At 43.6% G+C, this 12,267-nt stretch overlaps 1 protein-coding gene across 3 annotated transcripts in view; it reads right to left on the reverse strand.

Moving 5' to 3' along the window:
- Nucleotides 1-246: 246 nt before the first annotated feature.
- The window catches only part of ICA1L (islet cell autoantigen 1 like), a 213,832-nt gene continuing 201,811 nt past the window's right edge, over nucleotides 247-12,267 (reverse strand). For all 3 annotated transcript variants that reach the window (XM_029606294.1, XM_029606293.1, XM_029606295.1), the window contains one exon: nucleotides 247-4,561. In XM_029606294.1, the coding sequence (XP_029462154.1) occupies nucleotides 4,446-4,561 (116 nt within the window). In that variant the 3' untranslated portion in view covers nucleotides 247-4,445. The remainder of the gene's footprint in view (nucleotides 4,562-12,267) is intronic.

Below are 12,267 nucleotides of genomic sequence, written 5' to 3' on the forward strand. Positions count from 1 at the left end.
AATGAGATGCTGGTCAGTTTGTCAGAAAAAGGGCATCCAGCATCTCCCAAGAATACTTATATTGTTCAATAAAAAAATTATACTTTCTACGAAATCTAAGTGTTCTTGTATCCCTGGACATAAGCGTCATAAATAATGACTTGGTGCTTAACAAGGGGGACCCCTGGTGGCTACAGGGTTAGTGGCATGCTCAGTGTGCCAGTCAAAGTTCTAGAAACTTTGACAAAAGTGTTCCGTGACAGGGCTCCATCCAATGATGTCACCCATTTGTGAGGACTACCATCCTGCTTGTCCTTTTTACAGGTACTCAGTAGTTCCTCCTTTCTCTTTTCTTCCAGCTCAGTCAGAACTAGCCATCTCGTGCTTTTATTCACAATTAGCTGGGGATTTCCCCTCCTAGAGATTCTTCCTCCCCACTGTTCCTAGACTGGGCATCACAGCAGCGGTACCAAGGCTGGGAGCCATGCACCAGGGCACATTCCAGAATCTGCACAATGGGCTCTAAATTTGACCAAGGGGGCTGACTGTGACTCCCTCCCAAATCAGGGGTTGTGAATGCAGTTTCTGCAATATCCCCGGGCAACCAACCAGGAACCTTTTACATGACGGTGCACAGCACTGCCAATAAGTTACAAGGGCAGCCCTCAAAATTTTAGTTTAAGGGGAAAAGGAGAAATGAATGTTTCTTCTGCCATGTTTTGAACACAGACTGGTAAGAGATCTAGTTAATGAAGTAACACCGGTTTTGCTGAAATACCAGTCAGTCAACCACAGGTTGTACAGGTCCTCATTAATTAATTTTTTTAAGCAAGTTAATATGACTATCCTTTCTTTTCTGATCTGCGTTCCTTTCCTTCTAACAGTCTTATCCACCCCTGCCCTCCTTCCTCTCCCAGCCTGCTCCCCCTTCTCGTTTTTTGTAATTTTTCTCTTTCATTTGGTTATTTGTAAACCGGTGTGATGTGTTTCACGAACATCGGTATAATAAAGGTCATAAATTAATTAATACAGTGCTACTTTAGTCTTCTTTTGGGTGGCTCAGCCTAAACTTACTCATTGAGGAGTAGCAGAGACAGAGCTGGAAAATCCATAACAGAGTGCCCAGCATTTCCTTAGAAATGATTCATCAATAGCTCGAGCTCTATTTAAAAACTATTGGTCTCTAATCTCTAGGGAGAAAGGGAATAATTTCCCCAGACTCCTACCTGTGAAAACATTTAATTCTAAATGCACACACACTTAAACATGAAAACATTATTTTATAATCATATAATGGGCATGTTAACGTTTTTAAGCAAAAAAATATCTGAAAGTTAAACTTTACATCCACACTTTCTTGCATATGATTTTGGAATTTGCTTTATTGTGTACTTTTTTTTTTTAGTTAAAATTCATTTTTCAGAAGCCTTGCAGTTCAAATACTGGATCAAGCTTCATCCCACCTGTCCTCCCTGAAACTTTATCATTCATTTAAGAAAAAGCACCCACCTCACCCCAACTCTGAAGAAAGTGACTCAACCTGACTTACTAAGGTTTTTCCCCATAGACACAGAATGGAAGTAAATCAGGTCCGCAACATGTCTCTGGCAAAGCAGTCACATTCCAGTAAGCTCTTCAGAAGCTGGTCTAAAATTATTCACAATTTTCAATTGGCCTGGCCATCAAATGCTACAATTCTGTTTATTTGTTTTTTTTAATTATTTTTGAGAGATTGGAATGGTACGGTGGTGGTAGTTTAATTTAAAACATAATAGGATTTCTAGAGCGAGGTTGGGAGAAAAAAAGGCAATGGACTTCTTAAAAGAATAAACTGGATTTAGGATAACAAGGGAGACCCCACTCTTGACCATAGTAAAGCCCTGAGCCACACACAGCTAAGAATCCCCTTCACTTTCCTGTTCTGTACAGGAGGTCTCTCCTTTCTGCTTAAGTGCAAATCCAACTCTGAGAATAAATCACTTTAAAAAAAATGTTATACCACTTGTGTTTACTTCATTATAAAAAAAAGAAAACAAAAATCAATCTTGTAATCTAAGAAAAGAAACAGCAAAATAGCACGGTCAGAAAACACTTGAAATCCGCTTGTAACACTTGGGGCATTCTGGTTATAAGCGTACACCAGAGGCTCAGTACAGAAAGAAAAACCAGTGGAACTGTGCAAGTTAATAAATAGTCAATAAATATTTCAACAATCTTTTTCAAGATAGTACAAAATGTTCCCACATTTACTAAACATCTTTACACTAAACAAACATTTACAGAGTAGAAGATAACCAGAATAAAACAACTTCTGTTTCTTTCCCCCATCAAGGCTAGCTGGTGGGAGATTGTGCACCAGGGTGCAAACCCAAGCAATGCCATTGCTTCAAAATGTAAAAGTACTCTAGCACCTCTACCTGCTAATGGGGATGCCAAATTTGGAATCAAGGAGTGTGATGTTTTATGTTTTAGAGGTAAGCTTATGACTACTAGTAAGCTGATTATCAGAAGAGCAGAGCAGCATAGATGATCACAGAGGTTACATTGTTTTGGGAAACAGAACTGTACCTAGTGATCCCAGAAGCTGTTATACTTTACCACTATTTGAATCTGGTTTCAAGACGGCAGAAGTAAAGAGGGTCCTGTAGGCTTGAAGCAAGTTTTTGAACTTTTGTGGGAAGTAAACGTTAATGAGCACTTTACACTGAAACATTATAACCTCCAAAAAATGGCCCCAAACCAAAGGGGGCTACTAAAATCTAAACAGTGTGAGTTGCTTTAATGCAGGGCTTTGTTCCTATTGCACTTGGTGATTTTAATTCATTGTGTTCTTAGGTTGTGTCAGAATGCCATCACTCTGCTATTCACTACACAGTATTTCAGGAGCACTTTAATATGATCATGAGAACCTTGAAGGATTACAGCAGCTGATGTCATCCTTATAGACAAAGGTATGTATGGGATAGATTTTAGCCTCTCATGATGACCAAAGAGAGGAAGCCTAGGCCCACTTATATTTGAGTGGAGTAGCCGCCTAGTGCTTAGAGCAGCAAGCTACGAATGAGGGAAAGCAGGATTCAAATTCCTCTGCCACTCCTTGTGATCTTGGTCAAGTCACTTTACCCTCCATTGCCTCAGACTGTAAGGGGAAATACCTATCCGACCTGAACGTAATCCGCTTTGAAGTGCTGAAAAGTGGAATAAAAATAACATGTGATATTTGACTAAAATGCTCAGTTTTATTTTTAATGGATTTTCTGCTGGGTATGACTGAGCACCAAGACTTTATCATCTCTCTCAGCTTTAGATTTTGCCTCTGCTCTCACTAGATATAAAGGTGAATGGGACATTAGCCAAGGGATACACAATGCCAGTATTCACTGTTTCTGGATGAGGGCATGCTCATTTGTCATTGGTGACTGGAACAAGACCTACCCAAACTGTGCACTGAAACAGGATTCCATTCGAATGGGTTGTAGCAGTCATTCACTTTGTTCAAGAGAGAGATGGAAAGGCACAATTTTATTTATTTATAGTCCACCTTTTGGCACTTCAACCCCCTACACATGCTTCCAGGCCTCATGCTGCTCAAAACCGCAGCTCAATTGGTTTTCAAACTAAAGGAAAAGCTAATTGATGGCTGCATAAAGATCTGTGAAAATCGAACAACAAAGAAAATCCTTCAGACTTTGCAATGAACGTAGGGGGCCTTCATTTTCAGTTTTTATTTTATTGTGTCTGGGAATTTCAATTTTCGAATAAAAAAGAAATCTGTGGAAAAATAACTGACTGATTTTTCTCTTGTGTATTATATCAAGGTCAATTTCCACTGACTTTTTTTTGTTATAGCATTGCAATCCCCTGCAAAATAAAATAAAAACTGAAAACATTGGTCCCTAACTGAATGCTTGCATCTAATTCTTCAATTTTAAAATGTTTTCCTGGCATTTCTACTTTTACACTAACACAAGCAATTATATTTTCACAACTCAAAAAATAAAATTAGATTAGGATTATGTCATCATCAGAGCTAGGTTTGAGCTAGGAAATTGTTCTTGCTATACAGCACTATAAACAGTTAAAAAAAAAAAAAGTATGAAAGATTATCTACATTCCTTTAGATAAGTGGGTCCCACGTGTGCTTTTGAGAATAATCAAATGTATGCAAATGTGTCTTGAATATTCATTCTGGAAACTAGGCCCATTAGAGATGATAAAGGACATGTTTGTTTACCCCATTGTAAAATAATGGGATTTTTTGTTGATAGACCTGATGTAAACCTTTAATAAAAGCATCTCGCTGTGTGAACAGGTGAGCTAAATTATCGCTGGGATGCTATGCACTCAGAGTGGCTAGGGAAGGATCAGAATTCATTTCTATCAGATTTAAAAAAAAAAAGAAAAAGTGTACTTCAAGGCCATTGTAGTGCCTCATTAGTAACAAGTTATCCACCTAAACTCTTCAGTCAAGCACTCAGCAGTTCATCATCTGAACGTCCAATAGCATCTGGGTTTGAAAGAGGATCCAGGTCTGCAAACAGGTTGAACCAGGCCGACATGTCTGGGTTATCACTCTTCCGGGCTAGAATGAGGGGAAATATGAGAGAATATTATAGAACAAGGAGTGTCCACTAAAGCACCACAGACTATGCATGTTCTTGGGTAACCTATGTCATCTACCTGTACCTGAGTTTGCTTGCACCATAGCTGGCTAACAATAAACAGACTGTAAAATTGTTCTTCCATTCTGAAGAGTACTGTGCTGACAGGCTACAGAGGCTTGAGCTGGTGATGTGTCTGTTTCTCAAGAATTATAAACTGTAAAGTTTGCTAAGAATTTTTGTAGGTAACTCTATATAAACCCAAGATATTTCCACCTTCAAGCCATAAGTGTTTAGAATAAGTACCATGCCGGCAGAGCAGCTGCAAAGCTCAGTTATGTTGAAATGCTTCCAGTTATTTCCCTTTCTACAAGTCCCAAGGCCCGATAAGGGACTTGTCTGTCAAGAGCTGCTTCCTCCTGGGGCCCAGCAGCAGTCATGAGTGCAAGCCCTGAAATAGGCCCAGAAATTATGGAGGAAAATAACGCCTATGTGAAAGGTCCTGTGCCCGGGAGGTAGCATGTGTGTTCTCCTATCCAATAGGGTTCGAGCGCCCCCTAAGAGCAGGTCACAGCAGATATGGATTCCATCTCAGGAAGTTACAAAGGGAATAACATTTTTGTGAAGTTTTACCTGTCTGTGGGCATCTCTCTCACAAAATACAGCATATATATGCATACCAGTTTAAAATATTAATCAGATTTCCTTAAGCTTGTCTATTCAATGTAAGTCCTTTTTCCTTCAGTGATATTTACTTTCTCAAATAATAAACCTCTCACTCTCCTTCTTAACTAATGATTTTATTCCTTGTTTGATTACTGAACTCATAGTATCCTACCAGCAGCATACCTAAAGAATTCCCTTAATGAATCTGCCTACTGTGTAATCAAGGAGTTAAATATCTTCCTATAACTCTTTTCTCCATCTCAGAGATATATCCTGAGGCATCAAAAACTGGCACCTGTCGCTCAGGCTATAACAATATATCAGTCTGTCTTCAAGCATCAAAATACTAAATAGCAATACAGAACATGTTTTAAAGCAAAACAGATAGAAGAATGCCCATTTGATACAGCAGATATTCAATTGTATTTTGAAATATAAGAAAAAGATTTTTTTTTTAAACAAAATCAGGATATGTTGCTTCTTTTGGCTATGAGGGTTCATATCATCTTTGCTCTGTCAAAATAAATCCTCAACATACATTTCTAGTCCAAGAATCTGCTCAAATATACAGACTTCTCTAAAAATCAAGAATACAACCACCAGGATAGTCTTATCCTGTCCCAGGTAGTGCCAACAAAACTGGTATTTCCCTTGTCCTCAGAGAACTTCTCTCAGCTGCCTTATTTATCTGGCCTCACGGTATTTGATTCAAATATTCTAAAGGCAGATCAATACCACTTCTGTTCTCAGCAATTTTGAAAAGCTTCAGTATGAAAATAATTTTAGTACTGACATCTGCTATCCTTTTTCATACAAAAAATGACATCAAAACTATTCATTTCAATCTAACTACTTCCTGCAAGGAGCTGCAGATTAAATTTCTCACCTTGCCTGGAAGCCTATTAGAGTATTGTATGTGTCAGATACGCAAGTTATGGATGTCCCTTCTAGGTACAACTGACACAATCTAAAACACCAGGCTTATTTTGAAAGCATTAACACTGTTTTGGTTATTTGAAATGACCAAACAGTTTGCAATACCTTATAGTTTGAACTATGTCCTTTCTACTATGATTTTCAAGCTTTATTTTATGATTCTTCACAAGTTTCTAGGGAAGTCATGGATACTACGAGAAAATATTAAAAAGCCATGATATCCATGCCAAAGATGGACACTCATCCAGAACTGCCTTTTTTAAACCTCCTTTTCCTTACTTGATGCCATGTCTGTGTCCACTACATTTTTCTTCTTATTTAACATTCTCCTCATTCTTCCGTTTTTCTGCTTCACGATCATTCCATACGTTTCAGTTCGCCGATTAAGTCATGCCTTACTCACAGAAACTGCACTGTGTATCCTTTTTCAATACCTGTGCCTGTATTTGCATGTTTTGGAAAGAATACTCTTATAGTATTCTATAACTTTTGTTCTATTCTGTCCATCCAAATTTGCTCCTACTCCCTGCTCCTGGTTCAGGAGTTCACAGAATAAGTGATGTTGCATGTTTCTGCTACCTATCTTTCTTCTGCCCCCACCCCCCAATCAGTTTAAATCAGACTCTATAGAGGAGTAGACTAGTGGTTAGAGCAGCAGGCTACAAGCCAGGGTTCAAATCCCTCTGGTGCGCCTTGTGACCTTGGGCAAGTCACTTTACACCTTCCATTCCCTCAGGTATAAATTTGTCTGATTCACTAAGGCTTTTTTCCCCATTCTGTAGGCTCTTAGATTGTAAGCCCTCTAGGGACAGGGAAATATCTACAGTACCTGAATGTAATTTGCTTTGAAGTGCTGAAAAGTGTAAATAAACAATAAAGCAAGTTTGCTTAACGGTAAACAGTATAGCAAGATGAATTAGCCATGTGTTCCCATCCTCCTCCCTGGACAGCATTCTCTATGCAGCTGGATGTCCTTTTCTGCTTGGATAAGAACTGAGGAGCCTTCTGGAACAGGAGCTGCCACACATGCCCAGTAGGGCAAAAGCTCTAAAGCTTTGAGAGACAGCTCTATTTAGTGCCACTCAATGATGTCACCCATGAAACATGGCTAATTCATCCTGCTATCTATGGAAAACACCATTTATGGTAAGCAAACTTGCTTTTTTCATTTGATAAGCAGGCTGAATTAGCCATGCCTCATGGGGAATCCCAAGCTGAGGGCTGTTAAAACAAATTACAGACTATATGCAGAGCCTGATTTTTCTTCTTCTTTTTTACAACCCAGACTCCTCTATGGATCTCGTTTATCTGTATAAGAGTTGGTTTAGTATTGCTTTTCCCACCGAGCCATCTGTGAAGGTGTGAACAGAAGACCAGGTAGCTGTTTTAAGGATTTCTTCTACTGGCACAATGTGTTAGTGCGGTATTGAAGTTGTTGTTACATGTACTTGGTGTGCTTTTACGGGATGTTGCAACAGAATGGACTATTGTATGTAGGAGGTAATCCAATTAGAGAGAGTTTGTTTTGCAACTGGAGTTCCCAATTTATTGTGGTCGTATGATACGAAAAGCTGAGAAGATTGCCTATGATCGTGCACCCTGCGTTTGTAATAGGCTAATACCTGCTTGCAGCGTAAAATGTGACGTTGTCAGTCCTAGTCATGTGTGTGTGGCTTAGAAAAGAACGTGGGGAGCATGACTGACAGGTTCAAGTAGAATGCCGATACTACTTTTGGCAAAAACTTTGGATGGGTCCGTAGGACTACTTTGTCATGAAAGAACTGCAGGTATGGAGGGTAGAGTACAAACACTTGCAATTTGCTCACTCTTTTGGCAGAGGTGATTGCCACTAGGAAGTCTATTTGACAAGTTAAATATTTGAGTTTGGTTGACTCTAGAGGTCTGAAAGGCGATTTCATTAAAGTGGTAAGAACTGTTCAGATCCTATGGGATAGGAGGATGAATTCAAATCAGTCTCTTCATGAATCAGGAAGTGGTGCATTGATATCGGGTTCCTGTTTTCATGGTGATACAAACAGCTATTGAGCTTAGATGAACCCAGATGGATGAGGTGGCCTGACCTCTTCTGGTGAGAAGTTGTAGGTATTCAGCAAAGTTGCTTACCTGTAACAGGTGTTCTCCCAGGACAGCAGGATGTTAGTCCTCACAAGTGGGCGATATCATCAGATGGAGCCTGGCACGAGGAACTTTGACTGGCACACTGAGCATGCCCAGCAAGCCACTATCCACGCGGGGGTCTCTCTTCAGTTTCGTAAGTAATTATGAAAAAATAACACAACAAACCAGGCAGTAGTCATTACAAGTGGGTGAATCCCTAGCTACAGACTGGACCTGAAAAACAATGGGACCAACAGACACCAAATCAGGTGCCAACTGGCACAACAACAGAGGTGCTGGTGGTAACAGTGGGGAAAATCTGAACTCAAACTAGGGGCCTTAGGCAGGAAGAGTTGGGTTCACAGCTGAAAGAGATTCCTGAGGACAGACTGGCCAAATGTGCTATCCCAGCGGCCGTCCCTGTTCAGACAACAATGAGCTATGAAGGTGTGGAAAGAATTCCATGTCGCAATCTTGCAGATCTCCCCTATTGGATCTGCATGCAGGTGAGCCACAGAAGTCACCATGGCTCTGACAGAATGACCATAAGGTGGCCCCCCCAGTTGCAGTCTCGCCTGGACATAGCAGAAAGAAATGCAGTCTGTTAGCCAGGTGGAGAGAGGTTGCCACTCCCAGCCTATTACAGTCAAAAGAGACAAAGAGCTGGGTGGACCATCTGTGGCCTGCCGTCAGGTCCAGGTAGAAGGCTAAGGCCCTCTTACAATCAAGTGTGTGCAGCGCCTTTTCTCCTTGGTTGGAATAAGTGAGGTCTAGAGAAGAAAGTACGCAGGACAATGGATTAGTTAAGATGGAAATCTGCCACCACCTTCGGCAGGAACTTAGGGTGTATGTGTAGAACCACCCTGTCATGGAAAACCCTTGGGTAGGGTGGATAAGTCACCAAGGCATGCAGTTCACTGACTCTGCATGCCAACGTGATCGCTACCAAGCATATGACCTTCCAGGTCAAATACTTGAGAGTGGAGGAGCATAGCGGTTCAAACGGTGGCTTCATCAGCTGGGCCAACACCATATTAAGATCCCAGGAAACCGTGGGTGCCTTAGGGGAGACCTCAACTGAAGCAACCCATGCATGAATCTCCCTACTGTGGGCTGCACCAAGACTGGTGAAACATTACCTCCTAGTGGTCAGCGCCTATGGCACTCAGATGTTCCTGAACAAAGTTGATTTTAAGCCCAGCTTCCGAGAGGTGCAGCAGGTAATCCAGGAGCTGCCGGGTAGGGCAGGAGAAGGGGTAGAGATCCTACCTGGCAACACCAGACCATAAACCTCCTCTATTTCAAAGCATAACATTTCCTTGAAGCCACCAGGACTCAAGACACCTCCTCCAAGAGGTCAAGAGGCCGCAAGATCAACCACTCAACATCCAGGTTGTGAGAGATGGGGCCCAGAGGTTGGGGTGGTGCAGCCTGCCCTCATCTTAAGTGAGGAAGTCTGGGGCAGTCCCCAGATGGATCAGGTCCCACTGGGAGAGATCCCGCAGGAGCAGGAACCAAACCTGTCTCAGCCAATGGGGGGCTACGAGGATCACAGTCCCCCTGTCCTGGCGAAGCTTCAAAAGCATCTTCAATACCAACGGGAGTGGAGATACGCGTGAAGGAAAAAGGGGTATTGTCTGGCTTGCCATCTGACCTGGACATGGAGCAGTACCGAGGAACTTTCCTGTTGCAGGGGAAGGCAAATAAATCCATGTCTGGGGTTCAGAGATGGAAGATTCAATCCGCCACATTCTGCTTCAGGGACCACTCATGGGGCATGAAAGTTCGGCTCAGCCTGTCTACCAGGGCATTCTCCACACCGGCCAAGTACACGGCCGGGAGCAACATCCCCTGAGCCAGCGTCCAAGCCCAGATCTGCATTGCCTCCTGACAGAGGAGGAAGGATCTGGTGCCCCCTGCTTGTTGATATATCACATGGCTACCTGATTGTCAGGCCGGATGAGGACCACCTTGTTAGATAGCCAATCCCGGAAGGCCCACAGAGAGTACCGGATCGCCCATAGCTCTAAGAAGTTTATCTGACTCAGAGCTTCTTGTGTAGTCCAGAGATCTGGGTGTGAAGGCCATCACCATGGGCACCGCATCCCAGGTGGGATGCATCTGTGGCAAGCACAATCTGGGTGGGATGAGCCTGAAAAGGTATACCCATTTCCATATTGGAAGGGGTCCTCCATCAAGACAGGGAAGCCCTGAGAGAGGGGGAAACCTGAATGCGAACTTGAAAGCCTTAGGTGGCCTGGTGCCACTGGGATTGCAGGGATCACTAAGTCTGATGCATATACAAATGGGAAAAAGGGGTGACATGGACAGTGGCGGCCATGTGTCCCAGAAGCTGCAGCATACGCTCTGTGAACACCAGCCGGCATTGCTGGACTTCCTTCACCAGGGACATCAGCGTGCGTACTCTGTTGTGGGGCAAAAAGGCCTTCGTCTGGGTCGCATCCACCATGGCTCCTATGAAATCCAGCCTTGAAGATGGATGGAGATGGGACTTCAGGTAATTGATCAGGAACCTGAGGGACTCCAAAACACAAATGGTCCAGTGTAGCAACCGCAAGGCTCCCACCTGCGTGCTGCTCTTGACCAGCCAGTTGTCCAGGTATGGAAAAACCTGGATCCTCCGCTGGCATAAATAGGCTCCCACCATGGCCAAATACTTTGTGAAGACCTGTGGCGCACAGGCCAGGCCAAACGAGAGTACGCGGTACTGAAAATGCTGATGACCCACTACAAAACGGAAATACTTCCTGTGATTTGGGAGGATCTTGATGTGGGTGTAGGCATCTTTCAGGTCAAGGGAGCAAAGCCAGTCCCCTCTCTGCAAGAGGGTAATCAAGATGCCCAAGAATACCATCTTGAAATTTTCTCTTTTTAGAAATCTGTTCAAGGCTCGCAGATCGATGATGGGATAGAGGCCTCCTGTTCTCTTTGGAATCAAGAAGTAACGGGAGTAAAAACCTCATCCCTGCTGCCCCCAAGGAATGGGCTCCACTGCCCTGGCCAGAAGGGCAGAGCGCTCCACTAGGAGCAGTTCCGGTTGTGAGATGGTACCCCAACGTGAACACGGGGGCGAATCCAGTGGAACAGCCATGAACATAAGAACATAAGAAATTGCCATGCTGGGTCAGACCGAGGGGGTCCATCAAGCCCAGCATCCTGTTTCCAACAGAGGCCAAAACCAGGCCACAAGAACCTGGCAATTACCCAAACACTAAGAAGAATCCATGCTACTGATGCTTTTACCCATGACGGAGTATGGACAGGACCCACTGATCCGAAGTCATGGATGGCCATCGGTCCGCAAAGAGCTGGAGATGGCTCCCGTCCGGTGGGTCCTCCAGCACTGGCAGTGACCACTGGTTTATGCTCCCTCGCAACCCACCAAATCACATAGCCGAGCTAGCCTGGGGCGCTGGCTGAGGCCCCGCTGCTGTTTTGACCTCCCCCTGGAGCTTGCCTGCTGTGGGCGGGAGTGGTTGGGAGGAATTCTTAGAGGAGGACGGAGAAGCAGAGATGCTGGCTGACAGATACTGGAGGGTCTCATGGTGATCCTTCAGCTGCATGACTGCATCCTTCACCTTGTCACCAAAAAGATTATCCCTGGTGCAGGGTAAATCAGCTAGCCACTCCTGAAATTCAGGACAAAAGTCTGAGGCACAGAGCCAAGCGAGATGCCTCGCAGAAATACCGGCAGCCGCAACCCGGCCCACGGTCTCAAAAGATGTCGTAGGTAGAACACATTCAAGGCCCTGCTGGACAATAGACATAAGGACTTCCTGGTACTGCTGGGCCAGTTCATCCGCAACATCCTGGACTTGCTTCCAGAGGTTACGGGTGTATTGGGTCGTGTGTAAAAGATAGGAGGCGATACAGGCTACCAACATGGAGCCCTGAAACATTCCCCTACCCATAGTATCCCACGCCCTGTACTCCTTGTCAGGGGGAG

Source organism: Rhinatrema bivittatum, chromosome 6, assembly GCF_901001135.1.
Source record: "Rhinatrema bivittatum chromosome 6, aRhiBiv1.1, whole genome shotgun sequence".
In the NCBI taxonomy this organism is placed as follows: domain Eukaryota; kingdom Metazoa; phylum Chordata; class Amphibia; order Gymnophiona; family Rhinatrematidae; genus Rhinatrema; species Rhinatrema bivittatum.